This window comes from Ochotona princeps, chromosome 6 (assembly GCF_030435755.1).
Source record: "Ochotona princeps isolate mOchPri1 chromosome 6, mOchPri1.hap1, whole genome shotgun sequence".
NCBI classification, from domain to species: Eukaryota; Metazoa; Chordata; class Mammalia; order Lagomorpha; family Ochotonidae; genus Ochotona; species Ochotona princeps.
In genome coordinates, this window is record NC_080837.1 from 35,653,349 (window position 1) to 35,679,801 (window position 26,453).

The 26,453-nt window shown below is 37.8% G+C and overlaps 1 protein-coding gene and 1 pseudogene across 1 annotated transcript in view; one reads left to right on the forward strand and one right to left on the reverse strand.

The window, feature by feature from the left end:
- UBR1 (ubiquitin protein ligase E3 component n-recognin 1) overlaps positions 1–26,453 on the forward strand; it is a 124,052-nt gene that overhangs the window by 77,870 nt on the left and 19,729 nt on the right. Inside the window, exons 26-39 of the mRNA XM_004578138.3 lie at positions 1,768–1,867; positions 2,965–3,074; positions 3,891–3,977; positions 4,902–5,083; positions 8,677–8,882; positions 10,217–10,310; positions 11,748–11,897; positions 13,282–13,379; positions 17,170–17,263; positions 18,606–18,754; positions 19,378–19,433; positions 20,457–20,553; positions 23,476–23,543; positions 25,086–25,236. Of these exons, the coding sequence (XP_004578195.2) occupies positions 1,768–1,867; positions 2,965–3,074; positions 3,891–3,977; positions 4,902–5,083; positions 8,677–8,882; positions 10,217–10,310; positions 11,748–11,897; positions 13,282–13,379; positions 17,170–17,263; positions 18,606–18,754; positions 19,378–19,433; positions 20,457–20,553; positions 23,476–23,543; positions 25,086–25,236 (1,642 nt within the window). The remainder of the gene's footprint in view (positions 1–1,767; positions 1,868–2,964; positions 3,075–3,890; positions 3,978–4,901; positions 5,084–8,676; positions 8,883–10,216; positions 10,311–11,747; positions 11,898–13,281; positions 13,380–17,169; positions 17,264–18,605; positions 18,755–19,377; positions 19,434–20,456; positions 20,554–23,475; positions 23,544–25,085; positions 25,237–26,453) is intronic.
- Positions 14,883–14,999, reverse strand: LOC118759395 (U2 spliceosomal RNA; annotated as a pseudogene).

A 26,453-nucleotide genomic window follows, 5' to 3' on the forward strand; every position in this document is an offset into this window, starting at 1 on the left:
CATTAGTTGGAACTTGTCTAGAGTACCTGTGTCTGGTACTGATTTCTTTAAGTGGCACATTATCCTGGTTTTGACATTCTTATTCTTGTGACCCATCCATGTATATATTTTTTTGAAAGATTTATGTGTTTATTTGAGAGAGCAACAGAAAGAGAAGGGAATAGGGAGAGAGAGAGAGACAGGAATCTTTCATCTGCTAGTTCACTCCCTAAATGAACCAATGGTTAGGAGCCAGGCCACAGCCAGGAGCCAGGAGCTTCTTCCGGGTCTCCCGTGTCGGTGGCAGGGACCCAAATGCTTTAGACATCTTCCCCTGCTTTCCCAGGTGCGTTAGCAGTGAGCTAATTTAACTTGAAAGGCAAGTTACAGAGAAAAGGAGAGACAGAGAGGTCTTCTACTCACTGGTTCACCCCCAAAATGGCTGAAATGACAAGAGCTGAGTCCACCCAAAGCTGAGAGCCAAGAGCTTCTTCTGGGTCTCCCATGTGTGTGCAGGGGCCCAAAGCCCTGGGATAGCTACTGCTGCTTTCCCAGGCCAATAACAGGGAACTGGATCAAAACTGTTTGGAAATGAATCAGCTGGGCATTGAATCGACATCCATGTGGAATGCCAACATCACAGGTGGTGCCTCTATTTACAGCGCCACAGTGCCTATCCCAAAACCATTCTTGTTTTTTTAAAACTCACAAAAGCAAGAAAAGATCCAATGATGCTAATTATAAGCTGTCGTATCATTATTGTATCATGATTTTTCATATTATATTTCATATTAACATAAAAAATGTGGTAAAGACTTAATGGTGATTCTGGGACCTGTGAGTTCTCGCACTTCTACTTGTACAAAGTAAGAATTTACTCATCAGTAAAAGGCTATAAGAGTTATTTCATAGAGTTGTTATGAGAATTAGCTTGTGGAAGAAATTATGTTTTTCTTTACACTGTTGTAGATAAATTACTTCATGTTAATACTTTTAGTGTCTATAACTGGTTATTATTTAACAACTGCCTAACCAAATTGCATTTTTTTTCCTTGGATATTGTTGTTGTGGATGTGTACTAGGTGTATATCTTACTTTTTGTTATAACCCTAGTAAATACAATACATGCAGTATTAAAATGTAAAATCAGAGCTATATTTGAAATCATGTTAAACCTATTATTTTGTCTCTGAGTGGCCTGCGTAGGGGATAAGCACTGTTGCACTTTTGTATGTTATGGATATCATTCCACAGTAGCAATAGATATCAACTCTATTCTTGATATGTGTTCTACTGCATGATAATATAATGTATTTATTTAGTCTAATAATTGACATTCAGGTTGTTGCTAAGACTTCGCTGAAATGTTAGAGCAGTAAGATGAACATCCTTGTACAAATAACACTATCAAATATATTTGTCATTCATTCTTGGTGCTGGCTGTATCATTTTATGCTTTTAATAGATTTTTCTGATCGACCTCCAAAAATGTTAATACCAGTTTGTTTCCCCATTACCAGTGTGACAAGAAGTGCCACTTTCGAGGACCTTTTTCAGTTCTGTATTTTACTGACCGTGAGAATGTTTCACACTAATAAGTGAAAAATTGGTTAATCTTATTTCAGATCACATTTCTTTACATGATCATTTTTCCTATCTGCATTCATTTCCACTTCTGTGAAATACATGTTTTTAACCTTTACAAAATTTTACCTATTTTCATACCTCCATTTGAAGTATATTTAAGTGAAGAAGCACAGTTTTAAAGATCTCTTTTTCTTTGTGCAGGCATTTCATCTTCTGGCGTTGGGTTTACTAGAGGAGAAGGAGCAGCTTCAGAAAGCTCCTGAAGAAGAAGTGACGTTTGATTTTTATCATAAGGCTTCAAGTATGTTTGAATTTCTGTTCCCACACTGTTCTATCAGGCTACTCATTTGTAATTGAAAGTTCGGCTCTTAATAGAGCTTTAATCTGATAGTCCTTAAAATGTAGAATCTGGAAAAAAATTTTTTCTAACATTGTTAGTGTTTAGTATTTCCCAGTGGATATATACAAATGTGTTTTTCAGAAATAAGAACTGTTTTGTTGATTCCAAGATTTAATCAGTTCTGAGTCTGACCATTGTTTTATTGCCACCCTTCCCCTCCTAACCCCCAAGTATAGATCTGACAAATTGGGAGATTTTGCACTGCAGGGACATTTGGCAATGTGTAGAAACATTTTTATTTGTCACAACCAAGGAGGAAAAGACAGGGTGAGCATCTCTAAGCCAAAATTACAAAATTGGAAATACCTAAAATCCAAAGCTTTTGAGAGCTGAAATGGCACCACAGTTGGAAAATTATGTACTGTGAAATTTTCTCATGCACCAAATTATTATTATTATTTTTAAAAAGCTATTATTATTTTCTATTGGAAAATCAAATATACAGAGAAGAGGAGAGACAGAGAGGAAGATCTTCCATCTGATGATTCACTTCCCAAGTGGCCACAACGGCTGGATCTGTGCCAGTCTGAAGCCAGGAGCCAGGACCTTCTTCTGGGTCTTCCACACGGGTGCAGGGTCCCAAGGCTTTGGGCCGTTCTTGACTGCTTTCCCAGGCCACAAGCAGGGAGCTGGATGGGAAGTGGGGCCGCTAGGATTAGAACTGGCATTCATTTGGGATCCCAGTGTGTTCAAGGCGAGGCCTTTAGCTGCTAGGCCACTGTGCTGGACCCTAAGGGTTACTTTTCTTAGTAGTGTTGCTAGTGGAAACTTTGAGAGAGAGATAAAATAATTCAAGAGTTTCTCACACCATTTTTAATGTAGCTATTAATAAATATATTGTAACTCAGTATTTCATAAAATTATGATTTTGTTGAAAAAGTAATGTGGTTAAGGGATTCTCCAAAAATTAGTTATAGTGTGAATAATAAAAATGTTAATTTGTACATCATTATGAAGGTATTTGTATTTATTATATGTAATTTTGTGTTTTCCAAAAGGATTAGGAAGTTCAGCCATGAATGCTCAGAATATACAAATGCTTTTGGAAAGGCTCAAAGTAATTCCTCAGCTAGAAGGCCAAAAAGATATGATAACGTGGATACTCCAGGTAAATGAGCACAGGAAATCATATCTTGATTTAGTACAGGCATCTGTTGCTTAATGAATTCCATCATTAAGTGATTTTGTCATTCTTTGAATATCATAGATTATACTTATACAAAACTAGATGAGATAGTTCACGGATGTAATCAAGAAACATTGTAAATGAGAGATGTCTGAGAATGTTATTGACATAACATTGTGTAATACTTTACAATGAAGTTTTTAAAAACTGTTTCTTTTGTTGTCCTAACTTTAAGCTTTTATGTTTTATTTTTGTTTTTATATTCATTTATTTCTATTCAAAAGACAAAGAGACCAGGACATACAGAGGTACTCCATCAGCTGGTTCATTCCCCAAATGCATACTGCTGCTTCTAGGAGCTAGGAACTCAATTTGGTTCTTACGTAGATACCCAAGCACTTGAGCCATCCCCTTCTGCCTCCTGCACATTGGCAGGAAGAGGCAGAAAAAGCAAAGCTAAGACTCAAACACAGGAACCCCAATATGGTATGCAGGAATGTCTATCAAATGTTTCACTTGCTGTGTCAAATGCCCATCTCAACTTTTTAAATAAGTAATAAGAATATAGTGTAAAATAATAAATTATAGTAGAACAAGTATATAAAATAGTAAGTTTTTACTTATCAAATATGTATTACACATAATCATACATGCTGTTTGTGTGATATCTATAATGTTGAAATGATTTATGTCAAAGACATTTGGAGACATAATGAGCAAGTCAGATGTGTAATTTTTAGTGATCCTTTTGAGTTTAACCAAATCTTTTAGCATTTCTTTTTTTTTTTTTTTTCATAGATGTTTGACACAGTAAAGCGTTTAAGAGAAAAATCTTGTTTTATTGTAGCTGCTACATCGGGTTTGGAATCCATTAAGAATGATGAGGTAATAACTGAAATAATTGTGATTTTAATCTCTAACTTTGATGAAGCTTGTTATTTAAGGAAGTTGCTGCTTTTTATTAATAGGAGCCTGTTTATTTTAAAGCATGTGATATCAGTCCTTTTCATTATGCTTCTGTACTAGGAACTAATAGTATTTGACAAACAGTTATTTAGTATAACTTATATGTTTTACAAAGACAGAGGAAATTGATATACAGTGGACCTCTATTAGAAATATCATACTTTATTCATTTTTAAGATATCTTACTGTCTGAAATTGGGATGTGTTCCACCATTTACTAATTTCCATAATATAGTAAATCATTTTGATAATCTGGTATTGCAAGTGTTTTTCCTGGAGGAAAAATACAGTGCACTGAAAGAAATATCAGTAACATTGTTGAAGTTCCCAGTGTTAGCAATAAATTTATGAGTCTTACAAATTAAGTTGGTTTAAATTGTTTGTTGGTAATTAAGCAATTGAAAAATTATTTTATTTTAAATTTTGTTTTATGAACTTTTTGCTGTATCTGCACTGTGTATGAAAAGCAGTTTATTTGGTATTTATAGTGCTTGGCCTTTTGCATAAGTAATTGGAATAATCAGAGGGAGCACAATTAGTTGTGTGATGTGATGCAGCTTCTAAAGCTAATTTAAAACATTGAATCTAGGCATTATGTGATTATCAAGTTTTTCAGACTTTCACTTCAGGAGTTTTTTCAATTGAACAATATACAGATAAGCATCCTTAAAATTTCAAGATTGGCAATGTTGTGGAATTTGAAACTGATTACTTATGTAATTGTTCCTAAATCCAAAGTCTGAAATAATTCTGGTCCCAACACTTTTGAATAAGAGCTGTTCAACCTGTAAGTATGTTTTTAGCAACATATCTTCCCTTATGTTGTGGTTTCTTAATACCCAGATTACTCATGATAAAGAAAAAGCAGAACGGAAAAGAAAAGCTGAAGCTGCTAGGTTACATCGTCAGAAGATCATGGCTCAGATGTCTGCTTTACAGAAAAACTTTATTGAAACTCATAAACTGATGTATGACAATACATCTGAAATGTCTGGGAAAGAGGACTCTGTTATGGAGGAAGAGAGGTAAAGCTAAAACCTAAACCAAACCAGAAAATAGCAACTTAGTTTTTGAAGAAAAAATGTTTACTTTATCTTTTTTTCTAAAACATGTAAGAGAAATTAAAGAAAGGTCAGAATGAAGACTTCAAGGTGAAGTTATTGAATATAATTTTGTTTGATAAGTGGTTCAAGTATACAGTAATGTTGTGTCAGGAACCTTTATGCACAAAAATGTATAAGGATAGACAGATGAAAGCCATAAAGATAGAAACCCTCTCATTATTTTAGATTGAATGCATATTTTTGGGTACTCATGCATCACAGTTCATATATTCTGTAGCATTTTTATGATGTCAGTGAAAAATGACTCAGTTTCTGCAGATTGAAAGCAAATTCGTGGGCCCAGTATTGTAGCCTATTGGCTAAAGTCCTTGCCTTGCATACACTGGGATCACTTATGGGCAACAGTTCGTGTCCCAGTGGCCCTATTACCCATCCTCCTGCCTGTGTCCTGGGTAAACAGTGAGGATGGCCCAAAGCCTTGGGACCCTGCACCTGTGTGAGAGACCCAGGGAAGGCTCCTGCCTCCCAGCTTTGGATCAGCACAGCTCCAACCATGGTGGCCACTTGGGGAGTGCATCAGCGGACAGAAGATCTTTCTGTCTGTCTCTCCTCTCTGTATATCTGTCTTTCCAATTAAAAAAAAGGTCTTTAAAAAAAAATAAAGCAAATTCTTTACCTAAAAAAAAAGTTGTTTATATTATTTTTCTTATAGAAAAAAAAGATAATACCAATAGATATTTATGGATGGTGCACTGGAATGAGAGTCCATAGATATAGTTTTCTGGGTCTTGGCTGTAGTGTGTTACTGAGGAAATTGGTTAACCTTCTGAATGATGCACTGGGGGGCTGCAATATGGATACAATGAGAAAAGAATGGTTCTTTGAAAAGTATTCCAAGAATTTAAAACATTGCTTTATGTCCATTTTAATAAACGACTTCTCTGTTGTTTAAAGTAATATGTGTAATGGCTGCTTTTAGGACATTGTGATTTTGGGGTAAGAATAGACACATTATGTTCTGTGAACTAAGCTCTGTTTGTGACAGTGAGCCCGAATAGTCCAACAGAGACTGTCAAAAATAATGCCTTTGTAAAAGGTAAAGATGAAAAGGTAGAAAAATAAACTTTCCTTGATTAGCTTCGGTATAATATGAAGAGAAACAAATAAAAGCTTTTAAACAAGCAAAAGTCCTATCTCTAGATATTACGGTAACACCATACTGTCTAGAAAGTAGTAAGACGATTGACTCAAAATGAGATGTAAACAAAGTTGTACTGAGAGTTGATGATTTTAGTGTTTTCATTATTTAATTTTTAACATAATTGATTGGACATGTAATTTATGAATTTATTTTCTAATCCAGTAAATTCCTTGTAGCCATTCTCTACATTTCTCATCTTTAGCATGAATGATCATAGTTAGAAATAACCACTGTTCTAGTCCTTCCTTCCTTCTTTTTTCCTTTCCTCTCCTCACCTCTCTTCAACCTTTCCTCCCCTTCCCCCTCCTCCCCTCTCCTCTCATCTCCTTTTCTCTCTGTGTCTTTCCTTCCCTCCCTCCTTCCTTCCTTCTTTATCATTTTTTTATTTTTACTTTAAAGAGTTACTGAGAGAGAGAGAATCTTCCTCCCTGTTGGTTCACTCTCCAAATGGGCACCACGTCTGGAGTTAGGATCTTCTGGCTTTCCTGTGTACATTGAAGGGCCTAAGACCTTCGGCCATCCACCACTGCTTTCCCAAGCTTTAGCATTAGAAGTAGAGCAGCTGGGACTTGAACTGGCACCCATATGAAATGCCCAGTATCTGAGATGGACAATTAACTTGCTACGCCACGTTACCAGCCTCTATATCTCTTTCTGTGCACCAATAAACATACCTAATGGCCAATGCCATGGTGTAGTAAGCTAAGCTTTTGTCCATGGTGCTGGTATTCCATGTGGATGGACATCAGTTTGAGTCCCAACCACTTCACCTCCAGTCCAGCTTCCTGCAGTTGGCCTAGGCAGGCGGCAGAGGGTGGAAGTCCTTGCTTCCCCCATACCCGTGCGGGAGACTCAGAAGAAGCTTTTGGATTATAGCTTCAAATCATCTCAGCTCTGGTGAATGCAGCCTTTCAAATAAGTAAAATAAACCTTTATATCAATCAGCATGTTATAAATTTTGCTATTTTTGTATTATTATTACTAATTTATAAATCCCAAGATTTTCTAAGGCAATAAGAGATTCTAAGAACTGCTATGTCAGTAAGGGAAAGTTTTTTTTTAGTGGTCAATACCTATCAAACTAGAACATAAAACAAAAAGCCTGGTAAGAAGTAATGGATAGGGCCCGGCGGCGTGGCCTAGCGGCTGGAGTCCTCGCCTTGAAGGCCCCGGGATCCCATATGGGCGCCGGTTCTGGTCCCGGCGGCTCCACTTCCCATCCGGCTCCCTACTTGTGGCCTGGGAGGGCAGTTGAGGACGGCCCAGTGCATTGGGACACTGCACCCGCGTGGGAGGCCTGGAGGAGGTTCCGGGTTCCCGGCATCGGATCGGCGCGCATCGGCCCGTTGCGGCTCACTTGGGGAGTGAAACATCGGATGGAGGATCTTCCTCTCTGTCTCGCCTCCTCTCTGTATATCTGGCTGTAATAAAATGAATAAATCTTTAAAAAAAAAAAAAAAAGAAGTAATAGATAAAATTTGGCAGATACAATAAGAGTGCTGTCCAGCCATTTAAATGTGTTTCTGAGGAAGTTTCAATGACTTGAGAAAACAACAAAAGCTTTAGTGAATACAGCAGGATATAAATAGAGTCTGTATATGTAATATGATTTCACTTATGTAAAAAAGTATATTATAAACAGTAGATTGGAAGGAAATTTAGTATTACTAATAGTTACATTTTTACTATTTTTTAATTTTTTTATACTTTTCCTAGATCCAGAGTCTCTTCAGTAAATGTGTTATTGCTTTTATATTTGGGGGTGGGGAGGAAAGCACCTCAGCTTATTGGTATAGTAAATTAACTATAATATAGGATATGCTTTATGATTGAATTTTTTTAAAGATTTATTATTTTTTTTATTAGAAAGTCACATATAAAGAGAGGAAGAGAGACTGCTGCTTCACTGCCCAAACAGCCACAGTGGCTGAGCTGAACCGACCCAAAGTCAGGAGCTCTTCTGGGTCTCCTACATGGGTGCAGGGTCCCAAGGCTTTGGGCCGCCCTCGTCTGCTTTCCCAGACCACAAGCAGGGAGCTGGATGGGAAGTGAGGCCACCAGGATTAGAACTGGTGCCCATATGTGATCCTGGGCATGCAAGGTGAGGGCTTTAGCCACTAGGCTACCGTACCAGGCCCATAATTGGGTGTTTTTAATACTTAGCAATACAGAATCTAGTTTTTAGTAGTGAATTTTCTGATAAAAGCTTGAGAGGTCAAGGGGAGCATTTAAGCTAATATTGCTGAATATTGTAATTTTTATTGCTAAAATTCTTACCTATAATTAAGAATTACCAAAATCTAAAAAAATAATGAAAATATTTGTTTTTATTTCTGTTTGTTTCTTTTGGTAGCACCCCAACAATCAGTGACTACTCTAAAATTGCTTTGGGTCCTAAACGGGGTCCATCTGTTACTGAAAAGGAAGTGCTGACATGCATCCTTTGCCAAGAAGAGCAAGAGGTGAAAATAGAAAATAATGCTATGGTTTTATCGGCTTGTGTCCAGAAATCTACTGCCTTAACCCAGCATAGGGGAAAACCCATAGAACTCTCAGGGGGTACGTATTGTGAACATATTGTTTCATACCTATATACTGAAGAAATTTACTATATGGAAGAAGTTTGGAAGTGAGGTTGCATTTATTCTCATTAAGTCAGATCACAATTTGCCCATATGTAAGATAGATCTAGATATTTACATGCCATTTTAGATTTTTTTTTAATTTTTATTTCATTAGTATGTTACTCATTCTCTTTTTCATTTTTTCTTCCTGAACTATGCAGTAAATTGTGAGCATATTTCAGCCCTAAAGTTTCCACATGCATTTTTTTTGCATTTAAGAAAATTAATAATGGTTTAGGAATATCATCTGTTTTAAAATTCATGTGTACATAGTGGTTCTCAAAATTGCTTTAATAAGTGAACTTTTTTATAAAAAGCTGAATTCAATCATATTTCACATGTTGCTTTAATTATGTTTTTTCTAGTCTGTTTTAATCTAAAGAAATTCCTTGCCTGTTTTTTGTTGTTGTTATTGTTGTAGTTTTGTGGAATTTTTTTTTCACTCTGACGATATCATGTTTGAAGAATATAAGCCAGTTGTCTTGTTCTGTGTATGACATTGTGATTTGTTTGATTGCTGCCTCGTGACTGGATTCATATTAATCTTTTATTTTGTGGTCAGACAGATTAGATGAAAAAGGTTGCATTCCTTGTATCAGTAGTTAGCTGATTTACGGATAGTCTTGACTAATAATAATGACAATAAAGGCTAACATAAAAAAAACATGCCCAAGGCACTTTTTACATACTTTTTGTATATTTGCTTACTTAATCCTTACAACCACTGTAGAAGTTAGGTGTGTCAGTATTGGCTCCATTTTACAGCTAAGGGTACTGAGCCACAGGGAAGTGACTGAGCCAAAACCACAAGTTATAATTGATAAAACTAAAATTTGAAATCTCTATTGTATGCTTCTTTCTGCAAAGTTACAGTGCCTCTATCACCCTAGTCAGATATTCTTAAAATCATAAAAGTAAATAGTGCTCAAATCATAGAAAATTACCACAATTAAGATAATTTAGCTCTAACCTGATGTTAAGAATCAAAATGTTAATCAAAGAATGAATTGTCCATACTAGTTTTCTTATCACACCTTGGATTTATGTTTAAATTTCTCATCCCCTCCCGTGGTATTTTTTCTTATTTTTAAAAATATAGATCCTGCTGTCATGGTGTTGTCACATTTTATTTTTCATAAAAAGTTTGTGATTAGAATTTTAGATCTGATAACCTCTTCTCTCCCTTTCCTTTTTTTCAGTTTTTTTTTTTTTTTGTTACAAATTCACAAAACATGAATACATACTTCTTATTTTTGTCTTCTGTACCAGAAACCCTGGACCCGCTGTTCATGGATTCAGATTTGGCCTATGGAACTTACACTGGAAGCTGTGGTCATGTGATGCATGCAGTTTGCTGGCAGAAGTAAGTTGTCCTTCTGAGGTTTTCTTTTTTTTTTATCTTTTTTTTTTAAATTGATTTTATTTTTTATTGGAAAGTCAGATATACAGAGGAGAATATACAGCGACAGAGAAGAAGATCTTCTGTCTGTTCTGTCTGCTGATTCACTCCCCAAGTAGCCCCAATGGTCGGAGCTGTGCTGGTCTGAAGCCAGGATCTTGGAGCCTCTTCCAGGTCCCTGCGCAGGTGCAGGGTCCCAAGGCTTCGCGCCATCCTTGACAGCTTTTCCAGGCCACAGAAGGGAGCTAGATGGGAAGCAGGGCCAGTGGGATTAGAACCTGCACCTGTATGGGATCCTGGCACATGCAAAACAAGTACTCTAGCCGCTAGGCTATCACGCCTGGCCCATGACATGTTCTTGAAAGAGACTGAAAGTATTGATATTCAGTGAAGACCACAAAAAGGCATGTTTTCCATGTCTTCCTTCCTTTTTTCTTATTTAAATAATTAAAGCAGTCTTACTAATTGTATTTACATGATATTAATTATTGTCAGCTTTAGACTTTGGAGTACGAAGTTACCAACTTTTTAAGATTTCCACTTTCCTTTATGCTTGCTGTCTACAAACTAATGAATTGTTCTTCAGTGTCCATAGGAAAAAAATAATAATCTATAAAAATTTAATTTCCCTGAAACAACACAGTGATTGAGATAGATAAGATATTCTTTTTCTTTATTTGGAAAATGTAAAAATTTTAAAATGTCATTCCCAAGAATAGTTTTTTTGTGTATGTGTACCTTAACCTGTTTAGTATTGGATTAAAGTACCTAATTTTCCTGAGATAGTCCTCTCTTCATTATTTGGCTATTAGAAACTGTGTAGAGTCCTTATTGCACTTCCATCCTATTGAGGCAGCAAGTGGATTATGATCCAGTAAGTTTACTTCAAGTTTATACCTTTTCTGAGATATACTCCAGTCTCCTCTACCATGGTCACCCTATTTCTTCTATAATCCTAACATATATGTTTTGTACGTAGGTTCTGAAGATTTTGGGGGAGGTGGGAGGTGACCCAAATTTCAGATTTTTAAGAAAGACTCATTTAAGGGACAGAGTTAGAAAGAGAGGGAGAGAGATCTTCCATCCACTGATTCAACTACCCAAACGGCTGCAATAGTTGCAGCTGAGTCGGGCCAAAGCCAAGAGCCAGGACCTTCATCTAAGTCTCATGTAGGTACAGGGTCCAAGGATTTGACCATTTATCCCTCCTTTCCTAGGCATATTAGCCAGGAGCTAGATTATAAATCCAGACTTGAACTGGTGTTTATATTGGATGTTGGCATTGCAGGTGACAGCTTTACCTGTTATGCCACAACACTACTCCAGAATTCCAGATATTTAAACTTGAGCTAAAGATGCATCTATAGTTCTGAGTGAACCTGTGTGTTTTGAATGTTACAGGTATTTCGAAGCTGTACAGCTGAGCTCTCAGCAACGCATCCATGTTGACCTTTTTGACTTAGAGAGTGGAGAATATCTCTGCCCTCTATGCAAGTCTCTGTGCAATACTGTGCTTCCCATTATACCACTGCAGCCTCACAAGATAAACAGGTATGTTGGAATTGACCTTTTCACTCTTCAAAGGAATTAACTTTTTTGTTTCATAGCTTATATCATACTGATAAAATGTGATCGAAAACCCAATGTTTGGTCTCAGAGGACTTGAATCTTCGTTTACTCAAATCTGTATGTTGTGTAAAGACCAATGAAGCAGTAGAATTGTGACCTCTTAGCTCCTATGGAACAAAATAAGATGCAAAATAATCCATTCCTATGCCCTTTGCTACCACTATAGTCACTGTTTGAAGTTTCATTGTGGTTAAAATCTTTGTAAAATTTTTAAAATTAGATTTTTTCTGGGGCCATCATGGTGGTACATCAGGCTAATCCTCCTTTCTGTAGCATTGGCATCCTATATAGGAACCAGTTTGGTTCATGTCCCGGCTGCTTGACTTGTGATTGAGTTCCCTGCTAATGGCCTGGGAGAGCAGCAGAAGATGATTCAACAAACTGCAATAAACCAGTAAATACAACGTGTTGAATAATGAGAAGTGCTTTGAGAAAATTAAAGCCTTAGAGTAAAGGGCTAAGGACAGGCTGGGGCAGACAGCTCCTTATACACAGGGTTGTTAGGCAGTCCTCCCTGAGATGATCAAAACCTGAATGGACGGAGAGACTGCAGTGCTCCTGTCTGGAAGCTTGAAATTCCAAAGACAAGCAATGTCAAGAGAAAAGGCCCCAGTTGAGGAACACAGTTGGTGTGTGTGAGGTACAAGAAGGCACGGAAGGGTTTGTCAAGCTAACGTAAGTTAGACAATAAAGTTAAAGTCATTTTGTATGTGGTAGGAAGCCACTGGAATGTTTTGAATACGAAAGTGATATGAGCCAATTTATATTTTTAGAATATTCCTCTGGCTGTTGTATGATGAATTTGTACTTAATAATGAAACACAGGAGTAAAAGCAGGAAGAACAGTTAGGAGTCTGTTGAAGTAGTCCAGGTAAGGGATAATATGATTTGGACTTGGGTAGATAATTCTGGATGTAGAAAGAAATTATCAACTTAACAATATATTTAGAAGGTGAAATCCGTAACAATAGCTAATAGACTAAAATGTGTAGGGTATCAGGATATCAGAAATCAGTAACAACACCTAGTTTTTGTCTTGAACAACTAGAATGTTAATTCATTATTGCTGGCAGATCTATTACTTCTGGGTGATGGGCACATAGGGGTGGTATCTTATTCTTTATAATATTTTTTATTTCCTCTCCTTTCCCTAAAAGGTACTTTTTAGAAATATTTCTGTGATGTGGAAAGTTAATCTGGAAAAATAGGTCCTTTTTGTATATCCATTTACTTCAGGAAGTACTACTCATTCAGCTTTTTAGTTTGATTTTACAAGTTTTAACAATTTTTAAATCTCATTTTTCAGTGAAGATGCAGAAGCTCTTGCTCAACTTTTGACCTTGGCACAGTGGATTCAAACTGTACTGGCCAGAATATCAGGTTATAATATGAAACATGCTAAAGGTTTGCTTAAATATATTTTATGTTAACTATATGAGCGTTGTATACTAGGATCTTTAATATTCTTAAACTAATTATAATGAAGTGTGATTCACAAGTACAGATTTGTTGAATATGTGAAAATAGAATCTTTTAAAGCCATTATTATTACTAAGTTTGGCTTGAGTCATGTACAGGTAGAGATTAACCTGGAGTCAGACTATCTGAATTTATATCTCTGATCTGGGGCAGGTGTTGAACCACTGTTTGGGATGTCACCTTCCCATATTGGAGCTGCACTACTGTTCTGATCCAGCTTTCTGCTGATGCATCCCTGCCATCCACGTGGGAAGCTCCACTGGAGTTCCAGATTCCTGGCTTTGGCCTAATCTGACCCTTGCCTTTGGGGGATTTGTGAGGATTGAACCCACAGATGGAACCTGCCTGTCTCTCTCTCTTCCTTTTATCACACAGCGTTTCAGATTGAGAAAATAAGAAAATTTAAATAAACAAACAACAAAGAAATAAATCTTAGTTTCAAGACCCATCAAAAATCAAAGGGGCTGGTGTTGGCATGGCAGCTAAGACAGCTGACTCCCAGCTCTTCTCCCAGTTCCAGTATCGTATCAGTATGCAGCCTGGAAGGAAGTCAGTAATGACTCAAGGAGTTAGGTGCCTGAAAACCATGTCTGATACCTGGCATTGGGCTCCAGGTTCCTGGCTTTAGTATAGCCCAGCCCCAGCACCTACAGCCAATGAGGACTGAACCAGACTGACTGTGGGAGTTATTTCAGTGTGTGTATAGGTCTGCTGCTCAAATGGATAATTTTTAAATTAAAAAAATTTTTCAACTTAAAAAAAGTCAGCATGAAGTGATTAAGATTTTTCCCAACACCAGAAATGTGAAGAGATAAGAGATGGTGATGAGAGGTAGTAGCTATAGGTGTTGATAAATTGCCTCTAAATGCTTTTAAAATCACCAATTGGAGAAAAGAAATAGCCTACAGATTGCAAAGGAAGGATTAAAAATGAAGAATATAAGAGTTTATGGATATCATGAGGTTAGTACATAAGAAGGAAAACATAATGCATTTGGTTTATTTATTTTCATGCTATCTTGTTTAATGCATAAAGGAATTTAAAAGCACAGTAATAGTTACCTCAGATTTGGGTGCAGAGCGTCAAGGTATGCAGAGGGTCAAGGCATAGTGGGCGGGAATGTTTCAAGAGCTGCTGCTTGCTATCAGCATCTAGGGATGGGGACAGTCATTAGATGCCTCCGTAGTGACCCTTATGAGGGGAAGAATGTTGTGAGGATGTTACTTGAGTGTTCTTGACAGTTTTGAGACATTGTCAGCTTTGTTGCACCAAGATTCAGAAAATTTTTCCAAGTTCTGTTGGCTGACCAAGTCCACCTTAGTGCATCCACAAACACAGACCCTTGCTACATTTTGGCCAGGATGAGCTGTTCAACGTGCTATGCCCTCTGTCCTCTGACAAGGCGCTTGAAGGTCTCTGCTGGACTAGATGAGCTGGCTGTCATGTCCCCTGTGTGCATCTGAGCATGCTGCCAACTGCTCAGGCATTATCAATCTGATAAGAACAGATATGCACTTGATCTTAGCTAAAAGGCCGAGAAGTGATGCTCAGGCATTATCAATTGAGGAGACCCAGTCCCGGGACATGCAGCAGGTTGAATTTATTCTAAGAGTACAATGATACATTGAGAGTTTTTATATTAGCAAGTTAAAGGGGGAAAAATGACTTTGGAATTGTAACTTTCTTTAAAAATATTTATATATTTTTATTGACGAGGCAGATTTGCAGAGGGAAGGAAATAGAAAAAAAAATCTGTCTGGTGGTTCCCTTCACAGATGGCTGCAGTAGCCATAGCTGAGCTGATCTGCAACCAGGAGCTTCTTCTGGTCTCCCACATGGATACATGGTACTTGAGGTTTGGGTCATCCTCTAATGCTTTCCCAGGCCACAAGTAGGAAGCTGAATGGGAAACCAGCACCCATGTGGGATCTTGATGCATGCAAGGCAAATATTCAGCCACTGAGCCATCACAGTGGGCCCTCATTGTAACATTTTTTAAAAAGATATTTTATAAAAGCCGTATCTATTCCTGGTGAATTCCTAATAAACACACTTTCACAGAAGAAAAGTCAGAATACCTAAAGATTATGAGAAGTGAATAAAGCAAGTAGATTCAAAGAAAGCCGGAATGTAAAGAATTGAAGCCATAGGCAATGAATTTCTTGGTTTTAAATTAAAATTTTTTTCTTCTTCCTTTATTTCCCAACGTTAATCCAACAGCTATCTGAGTTATAAAACTGTGTGTGGGGCATAAACAACATAAAATTCAAGAGTGATGCCCTGTTTCCTGTTCAAAGAAAAAGAAGCCGAAAAGACCCAGAGAATATAATGAGAATTCCTCTGTTATTTTATTTCTTCTTTGGCTCTTTCCCAAGAGGTGGAGTTAAACTAACATGGTAGCCATGGAGATACCCAAAATCCCAAGTGAAAATGAGCTTCTTTGACGAGGAGAAGCTGCAAAAGGATTCAGACCTAGGCTACTTTTTTCAGATGTTTTAGTATCTTTTTTTTTCTTTTCATATACTTGAAAGAAAGATAGGGCCCGGCACAGTGGCCTAGCGGCTAAAGTCCTTGTCTTGAACGCCCCGGGATCCCATATGGACTCCGGTTCTAATCCCGGCAGCTCCACTTCCCATCCAGCTCCCTGCTTGTGGCCTGGGAAAGCAGTAGGTTACGGCCCGAGGCTTTGGGACCCTGCACTCACGTGGGAAACCCGGAAGAGGTTCCTGGTTGAAGAGGTTCCTGGTTCTCGGCTTCGAATCGGCACAGCACTGGCTATTGCGCTCACTTGGGGAGTAAATCATTGGACGGAAGATCTTTCTCTCTGTCTCTCCTCTCTGTGTATCTGACTTTGTAATAAAAATAAATAAATCTTTAAAAAAAAAAAAAAAGAAAGAAAGATAAATATACCCTCCATGCACTGGTTCACTTCCCGAATGCCTATAGCAGAGGGGAGAAGAAAAGGAAGCAGGAATGAGGAGAGAGAGAGAAAGAGAGAGATTTTCCATCCATGGGTTCACTCCCTATATACTTGTAATAGTCATAACTGGACCAGGCTGAAGCCTGGAGCCATGAACTCATCCAGTTCTCTGACGTGGTGGTAGGGACCCAAGCATTTGAGCATCATCTACTGCTTGCCAGGATGCATTAGTAGGAAGCTAGATTAGAAGCAGAGTAACCAAGGCTAGACCAGCACTCCCAAGACCTGCCCCAGATCCTTCATTCTTGGTCTCTGATACATGCTGCTGTGCTGAGAGAATACCTATGCAACTATAATTATTAAAAATGGAAATACAGAGGGGGATTTAGTTAAATGAAAAGACTGTTAGGTGAAAAAGCAAGATGCAGAAGAATATATAATGTCTTTTTTTAAAAAGCCAGTATAAGTGGTTTCCAAAAAATTTTATGGAAAATGTGTATTATACAAAAACTGTGCAGATTTCAAGATTTTTTTTATGCCTCATGTATTTTTTTTCAATTTCCCACAAACTTTTTGAAGTGTCCTCATGTGTGAACTGTTTATAGAAAACAGAAGGGTGTTAACTAAATGTTTTGTGTTTATCTTGGCAGAGAAATTTCAAGTTATCATTAATTGCTTATCAGCATTTTCTGACTTTTCTAAAGTAATCCTGAGTGATTTAAAAAAATCTAGAAAAAAAAATCTCAAAATGATCCCATTCATGTTTTTTTTTTTTTTTTTTTTTGCTTCTTTTAGGAGAAAACCCAATCATGCCTGTCTTATTTAATCAAGGAATGGGAGATTCCACATTTGAGTTCCATTCCATACTGAGTTTTGGAGTTCAGTCATCGTAAGTATCTAAGTAGTTAACAGAAGTTTGTGAATGGTTGTGGAAATGAGAGTGAGAAACATCCTTACTTTCTTCTTTTGTTCCTTTTATTTGTGAAATAATTTCTTTATTCCATTTTTTTTTTAAATCTTGTTCCCTACTTCTGGAGTTTTATTTTTAATCATGAAGTTAATCTATATTAGGGTAAATCAGACCTGTACATACCCATTTTGAGCAACAAAAATGCCAATTCTGTATGTTCCATCCTGCAAAAAGGCTAAAATTTAATTGATTTTTATTAGGGTCACTTTTAACTTGCTCTGTGACTTTCTGAAAATCTCAGTTTGTATAGACCAAACCCCATTAATTTCAGGTTCATAAAATGAAGACTGCCTTCTTTCTTTTTTAAAAATGTATTTGTTGGGCCTGGCGGTATGGCCTAGCAGCTAGAGTCCTCGCCTTGAACGCCCCAGGATCCCATATGGGCACCGGTTCTAATCCCGGCAGCCCCACTTCCCATCCAGCTCCCTGCTTGTGGCCTGGGCAAGCAGTTGAGGACGGCCCAATGCATTGGGACTCTGCACCCACGTGGGAGACCCGGAAGAGGTTCCAGCTTCGGATCAGCACGCATCGGCCCGTTGCAGCTCACTTGGGGAGTGAATCATTGGACGGAAGATCTTCCTCTCTGTCTCTCCTCCTCTCTGTATATCTGGCTTTGTAATAAAATAGATAAATCTTAAAAAAAAATAAAATTAAATTAAAATGTGCTTGTTATGGGGCCAGAGTTGTGGCATGGCTTGTAAAGCCATTGCTTGCGATGCTGACATCCCAGCTTCTGGCTTTGGCCTGGCCCAGCCAGGCTGGAGGAACTCTTTGTCACTTCCTTTCTACACCTTAAAGAAAATACTTGTTACAAATGGAAGTTCCTAAAGCAGATGTTATCATCCCAAACGCATAATATTACAGATAGACACAACACACTCATAGGCACACACACAGACACGTACTCACCCTGACACGAAGCAGCAAAGCCTGTCAGGTCCGATTGTTTCCTCTGAATTTTATTCCTTCTCTGCCTGTTCTGTCCTAATTTGGACCCTTCCAGGTGTAATGATTTGCTTCATCTGTACAAAGCATGAGGTTATTTGGCTCTTTAACATTTTGCAAGATGTATTTCTGTACCTTTAGGAGACAAAGTTCTGATTTTCCTCTTTTCTCCTATTGAATAAATCATCAGAGTGATTTGGTAAAAAGCACTTTACTTACGTCAATGGAGTTTTATTTTTGTTGCTTTAGTATCTAGTTGAATGTCTCTGTAAGTGGCCCTCTCTCTAAATCATTATTTAAACCTTTTCATTTTTAGGGTTAAATATTCTACCAGCATCAAGGAAATGGTCGTTCTCTTTGCTACAACCATTTATAGAATTGGACTGAAAGTGCCTCCCAATGAGACAGATCCTCGCGTCCCCATGATGACCTGGAGCACGTGTGCTTTCACCATCCAAGCAATTGGTAAAGCGTCTAAGAACACCTATTTGAAGGCTTCGGTGAAACAGCACCATTAGTTGGCTAAAAATTGCTGCTTCTTCCTCTGATGGTCCAGAGCAACTTGACTGATTTTGAAAACTACTACTATTTTACTTTTCTGGGATGGCCTGATGCCAGTTGGTCTGGAAATTGGTTTTTTGTTGATCTCTTTTTAACTATCATTATGACCATGTGGTGTTGTAATATAGTGGGTTATACCCCCATCTGCAATGACAACATCCAATATGAGTTCTAAGTTTATGTCGCAGTAGAAGATGGCTTCAGTGCTTGAGCCCCTATTACCTATGTGGGAAACTTGGAAGAAACTCCTGTCTCCTGGCTTTAGGCTGGCTCTGTCCACTGTGGCTATTTGGATGTGGGACCAGGGGTGGGTGGGGTGCAGCAGGAGAGGAGTGGTTGTGAACATTAGATGAAAGACCTCTCTGTCTCGTTCTGTAACTCTACCTTTCAAATAAATAAAATAAGTATTTTTTTAAAAAAGAACATTTAAAAAAATTTTTAAAAAGAACATCTGATACAATCAATATGCTATACAATTTTAGCAGGATTAAAGATTTATTATGTTTTTGCTTTCTTTATTCTTTGAGAAAACCTACTGGGAGATGAAGGAAAACCTCTGTTTGGGGCCCTTCAGAACAGGCAGGTATGTATATTTCAATGAGGGATAAATAACATATGGGTTTCTTGTTTTGTTTCATTTTTTAGTAATTTCATAGTTCATCATTTTAAACAAAATCTTTACTCTTTTTCTGTATAAATTAGCAAGATGCTGTAGAGAGGGAAGAGGAGCTCTTTTAGTCACATAGGAAACTGAAACACCAGGGTTGCGTGTTTTACAAAGTTTACTTTGTCTCTGTGTTTAATTATATTTCCCATAGATCTCAGGTGATATTTAATATCCCCTTCCTTGTTTATTGCCAAATCAGAAACTTGACATCTCCTCTATTTCCTACCCCTCACCCGTCCCACCACCCCACTACTAATTTTGCACCATCAGATAACATTGAGTATTAATGCTGGCTTAGCTGTAGCTGATTCATCATACTGAAATCAAGAAGAAAACTAAGCCAAAACTCTTGGTGGACAGATCCTGATACTGCTTCAGGACTGTATTTCTGCCTGTCCCAAGCTTCCTAACAGTGGTTACTCTAGAAAACCGTACTCAGGAAAGATGCTCAGTTGCTCTGTGAGAACGCAAGGAGCACCCACCTTAGAGACACTTCCTTCCCTGTCCTGACGCCTGGTACTGGGGACTGACTGTTCACAGTGTGTTTTCCTGTAACTCTCATCCTGTCACTTGGGAAATAAATGATCTAGTTCAGTGGTTTTCTGCCATCATTTTAGAATTTCTAGAAATAGATTTTCACAGGCCTCAATAGAATAAATTAGGCCAGACTTTTTAAAAAAATTAGACTCAAGAGAATTGAGTGTCTAACTGGGAATTGAAGTGATTATTGCCTTAGTATCTCTGTGTCATGGGAAAATCTATTAGAAATCTAGTAAGGTCCTGAAAAATTTGTTGGTGTTAGCATTATGACTTACTTGTAAGAATGTTAAGTAAATAATGAGTGTGCAGCCTCTCTCTGCCATATTTGAGTTAGTTTTGCTGTGAATGGTTTAATTCTGTCATCTCTTTTTTTTCCTTTTTTCTTCTCTTATGATCTAGCATAATGGTCTAAAAGCATTGTTGCAGTTTGCAATTGCACAGAGGATTACCTTTCCTCAAGTCCTGATACAGAAACATCTGGTTCGTCTTCTATCAGGTAAAATCTTCAAATGATGTTGTTCTTGTTTGGGTGTCTTCCCCCACCCCCGCCACATTTCTGACTAGTTACTATGTCAGGAAGCAACACACTGTACTAATTATGAATACTAACTCATCGAATACTACTGTCTAGAGCCGACTGACAAAATGCAAATACTGTGCTGTAGTACTTGCAGTCTGATTTATTTGAGGGGGGGGGGGGGGCAGAAACAAGCTTCATTTGTTCCTTTAGTTCCCAAATAAATGCCTGCTACAACTGAAGGGGGCCAGGCCAAAGCCAAGATTCAACAACTCAGTTCTAGGCCAAACACCTAACTCTGTCTAATTTTTTAAGGACTTGTTTTCCGAAACCTTTTTTTTTTTTTTTTTTACAAAAATATATTTATTATTTACCATGATTTTTGTTTCCCTCCCCTTCTTTCCTCCCACTTTTCTCTCCTCCCACTATTATTCCCCGGATTATCATAATAGCATAGTTTCTTAGTAACAGTTACAAAATCAATTTTCTAATAGTTGCTGTGATAGAACTGTGAATGCCTGACACAAAAGATGATTGCTTTTGATGGGCTTTGTGCTTGTTCACATCTTTGTGTTTGTTTGCAACTCATTATTCATAATGTCTAAGTTACTCTCACTGAGAGTGAAAAATAAATTCCTGAGCCACAAAAAAAAACAATAATAATAAATTTTCTTTTTAAATATATCATGACATGGTAGAAAATCTAGTCTCATACTTGAATGGCTATATTTACATGTCTCAAAAAGGGACTCCTGCTTTTATTCAGGAGTAGAGTATGTACTGCAGTGTAACTTTACTGCCCAGTATGCCAGTCTCCATTGTACCATTCATCCGTGATACTATGTGTAAATACTTGATCACCTATATCTCTTTATTTTGAAATTTTCCTAAAGCCTGTCTTAATATCAGAGAACACACAGTATTTGTCCTTTTGGGACTGGCTTATTTCACTAAGCATGATGGTCTCCAGTTGGGATCATTTTGTTGCATTTGTTCTTGAACCAGAATAAACAAACACTGATATTCATGTATCTTAAGTGTGATTAGCAAAGGAAAAAATGGGGGCTGGTATGGTGGCATAGCACATTAATCCTCCACCTGCTAGCACCATGTACCAGCTATACCGCTTCCTGTCCAGCTCTCTGTTTGTGACCTGAGAATGTAGTGGAGAGTGGCGCAAGATCTTGCAATCCTGCATCACATGAGAGACCCAGCTTCGAATCAGCTCAGCTATGGCTGTTGCAGCCATTTGGGTAGTGAAGCAGTGAATGGAAGACCTCTCTGTGTCTCCTTCTGTCTCTGAAAATTATGCCTTTGAGTAAAAATAAGGTATTATAAAAAGGGAGAAGGAAAAGGAAGAATGCCATGCATAGGTTATTCTAAGATAGAATTAGTTTTGGGCCCGGCACAATGACTCAGTGGCTAAAGACCTTGCCTTATGAGCACCGGGATCCCGTATGGGCACCTGTCTGTGTCCCAGCTGATCCACTTCCCATTCAACTCCCTGCTTGTTGCCTGGGAAAGCAGTAGAGTATGCCATAAGGCCTTGAGACCCTGCAACCATGTGGGAGACCTAGTTCCTGGTTTTGTATCAGTTCTGCTCTGGCCATTGCGGTTACTTAGGGAATGAAACAGCAGATGGAAGATCTTACTCTCTGTTTCTCCTTCTCTGTAAATCTGACTTTCCAGTGAAAAATAAATAAATCTTTAAAATATGTATATATGTATATGTATAAAATTAGTTTTGTTAGTGAGCCAAATCGTATAAGCTAATAGAAATATCAGGTGTGCTAATCTGACAATTCAGGCCCATGCCCTTTTATTTGAAAACTGGTTATAAACAGCTAGTTTTCTTAATCTAACAGACTAAAGATTTTAAGATGTATTTATTTTTTATTGGAAAATCAGATTTACAGAAAGGAGAGACAGAGAAAAAGATCTTCCATCCACTGGTTCACTCCCCAAGCAGCCATAATGGCAAGAGCTGAGCCGATCTGAAGCCAGGAGCTTCTTCCGAGTCTCCCACATGGGTGCAGGGCCCTAAGGCTTTGGGCCGTCCTCGACTGCTTTCCCAGGCCACAAACAGGGAGCTGGATGGGAAATGGGACTGCCAGGATTAGAACCAGTGCCCATATGGGATCCCGATGTGTACAAGGCAAGGACTTCAGCCGCTAGGCCACCATGCCGGGCCGTCCTTAGAATCATGACCAGGGGGTTGAAAATTAGTCTGAGGAGAGTCTTCTGTCCTTCATTTTGTAAAATAACCGATTTACTGAAAAATTATTCATTCCCACACACAAAACCATTCCTGTTGTTGTGACTTCTTTGTTTCACTTCCTTTCTGACATCTAGATTGTTGCTTTTCCTTAGACTGACAAAATTATTAAGATAGTAGCTGTATTTCCTCTTGGTCATTCATCTTTGTAATCCATTATTTAATTTTGCTCAGGAGAATTTTCTTCAAATCCATTTCACCCATACTGCTTTGTGTGCTCTTGCTGCGCACCTCTTGGGTGTAATCACATATCACATATTCTAGAATATGTGAGAATATACAGTTGGGGGGAAAGTTATCAAGGGAACATTGTATAAAAGCATCTCTTCCTCATCATTCAACACCTGTTTATTGAGCAATCACTGTTTCACTTAGCCTAGTTCATTTATCTCACCCTCTTGAGATCTTACCTTCCAACTGTAAATTGTGTACATGGTTTTAGGAGCCTTTTCTCTATTTGTCTTTTGTTCCCATTCCCATATCTTAAAACTGTGATGTTCTAGTTTCTGTGTTTTAAAAGCATGATATATTTTTGTTTAGATGTTTTCTAGCTTTCATCTTAACTGTATTGCTGTCTTGTTGACTGAATTACATTAACTTCTTTTTATTTATTTATTTATTTTTAGTTGTTCTTCCTAACCTAAAATCAGAAGATACACCATGTCTTCTATCTATAGATTTATTCCATGTTTTGGTAAGTGTTTAGTACAATTTTTTTCAAGTTATTTAAGTTTGTAATTTCATGTGCTCTTCTCTTTCAAATTCATGCTCTGTTCATGATCATAAATTATTGGTTTTTGATACGTAAAGTTTGCTGCCTTATCTCTTCTGTTTATAAACAGAGACAGAGTAGATTTAGGCTATTAAAATCACTAAAAAATAATAGCATATTTACCTTGAGCTTTGTAACAATTCTTGTTATACTTGATTTTAATAGCTAATGTGTATATAAGCAAACTTTCTCTAATTGAATATCATCCTTTCTCTCATCTACAGTATTTGAACTACATTTTCTTATTTATATTATAAGTAGTGAATGACTGTGAGCTTTCTTAAGATGTATTAATGAATTAATGTTAGGGTCTCCATGCATGCCTTTTGCCTTTCTCAAAAACCTATGGATGGGGCTCGGCGGCGTGGCCTGGTGGCTAAGGTCCTCGGCTTGATCCCATATGGCCGCTGGTTCTGATCCCAGCAGCTCCACTTCCTCTCTATCTCTCCTCCTCTCAGTTTATCTGACTTTGTAATAAAAATAAAATAAATCTTTAAAAAAAAAAAAAACCTATGGATAGGTGACATCTGTTTTGTAACCTACCTACCTACCTACCTTCCTTTATTTCTTTCTTTCTCTTTCTTGCTCGCTCTTTCTTTCTTTCTTTCCTGTTCTTTCCCTTCCTTCCTTCCTTCTTTTTTTTTCTTTGTTAAGGTTTATCTATGTACTTTTAAGACAACCAGAGAGTGAGAGACAGTTCTGTCTACTCATTTATTCCCCAACTGATCACAACTGCTGTGACTCTACCAGCCAGGAACAAGGGGCTTCATCTTATTCTGCTACGTGGGTGGCAGGAGCCCAAGTGCTTGAGTCATCTTCCTCTGTTTTGCGATAACAAGGAGCTGAATTTGAAATGGAGTATCTCAGACTTAAGCTGGCACTGATATGAGATGCCAGTGTCACAGGTAGCAGCTTCACATGCTGTGCCACAGCACTGGCCCCTGTTTTGTGATTTCTTGTAGAACTTTTCCATTCCTTCAAACTAAGTTCTGTTCAGAAAGGAGTAGTGGTATAGGGAATACAGAGTTTGTGACTGCATGGCTAACCATCGTCTCCATCCTCATTACCCAGACCTTTAGAACCAGTGGTTGTCAATCCTGTCATTTGCAATTTTCAGGGGACTTTGAAGGCTATGAGTCATTAAGTCAGAGTGATTTAGTTGGAATAAGATGTGGTCATGTAATTTGAAGAACTCCCTGGGTGACTGTAATGGTGATTTTTCTGAAGCACAGTTGAAACCACCACCTAGCCCCAAAATAAGTAGGCCCAGCCAAGAGTACCTTATTTGGTAATAACCTTTGTCTTCCACTCATGAATATGCTGATAGTCTATTGAATAACTAGCAAAAATATAATGATAATTTAAAAACCCCATTGTGCAACATCTGGTACCCTTTACATTTAACTATTAATTTGTGTTGGTCTTTTGCTATTACCCATGTTGATGTCCATTTTCCTCTCATAGGTAGGTGCTATATTAGCATTTCCATCTCTCTATTGGGATGACACAGTTGATCTGCAACCTTCATCGATTAGTTCTTCGTACAACCACCTTTATCTCTTTCATTTGATCACCATGGCACACATGCTTCAGATACTTCTTACAATAGAAACAGGTAAAACTTCTATGTGCATGTTGATCATGAATATTTGCGCATGCTTTGTTGCCAAAATTAAGTGTATTTGTGGTAAACCATTTTATGCATGTCTGATTCTACATTTTGTCTTTTGCTGAATGATAACTCATTTATTTCTTCATGTTTGCTATTTAAACGGGGAAAGGTAGAACAAACTCTGAAAGAAGTAATTAGCTGAAACAATTTGACTCCCTCACTAATTTGTAACTGCATTTCAATTTGGACCTACTTTTCCTGATCTGTTTATTTTTTTAATTCTGCAATCTGAAGCTCTCTCCTACCTGAAGCTTATTCCAGCCTGAGAAGTTTGATAAGCCTGTCTTATCAAAAACACAATTCTGTTTTTTTTTTTTTAGAGATTTACTTATTTTTATTGGAAAGGTAGATTTACAGAGAGAAGGAGAGACTGAGAGAAAAGATGCTCCGTCCACTGGTTCACTTTCCCCTCTGGCCACAATAGCCAGAGCTGACCCAATCCAAAGTGAGGAACCAGAGCTTCTCCCACATGGCAGTAGGGTTCCAAGGCTTTGGGCCATCCTCTACTGCTTTCCCTGGTCAAAGGCAGGGAGTTGGAAGGGAAATGGAATAGCTGGCAAACTGGCGCCCATATGAAATCCCAGCACTTGCAAGGTGAGGACTTTGGCCACTAGGCTACTCTGCCAGGCCCAAAAGGAGCCATTCTTGATTCCTCAATAGTTTTTGTTTGTCTTGTAGCATTTGTTTTGTAGTTATTGTGGGTATATCTCACTGTTTTTTGCCTTTCCCTGTTCTTCCTCTTTCTCTGCTCCTGTATCACCAATGTGGGTTTTTTGATAGTAATAAACACTCCAATTCAGAGTCTCTGTTTTACTAAGTACCATAAATGCTCATTGAATGTTTTTTTATAACTGCTTATTTGAGGGTTCTTGAGTAATATGACGTTATGTAATTACAATATACTTGTCTAGTCTTATAGAAAGTACAGTCTAATTTTTGATATCAGTGATCAGAGAAGACTCCTGATAGTATGCACAGTTTAGAAGATAAAGAGATAATTAGAATAAAATATAGTAAAATGACATATGCATTTATCATTCCACTCATCAATTCTGCTTTGAAGAATCTATCGTAAAGCTTTATGTGAAAAAGCATTTGAGGGCCTGGCATGGTATCCTAGTGACTAAATACTCACCTTGACATCCGCCAGGATCCCATAT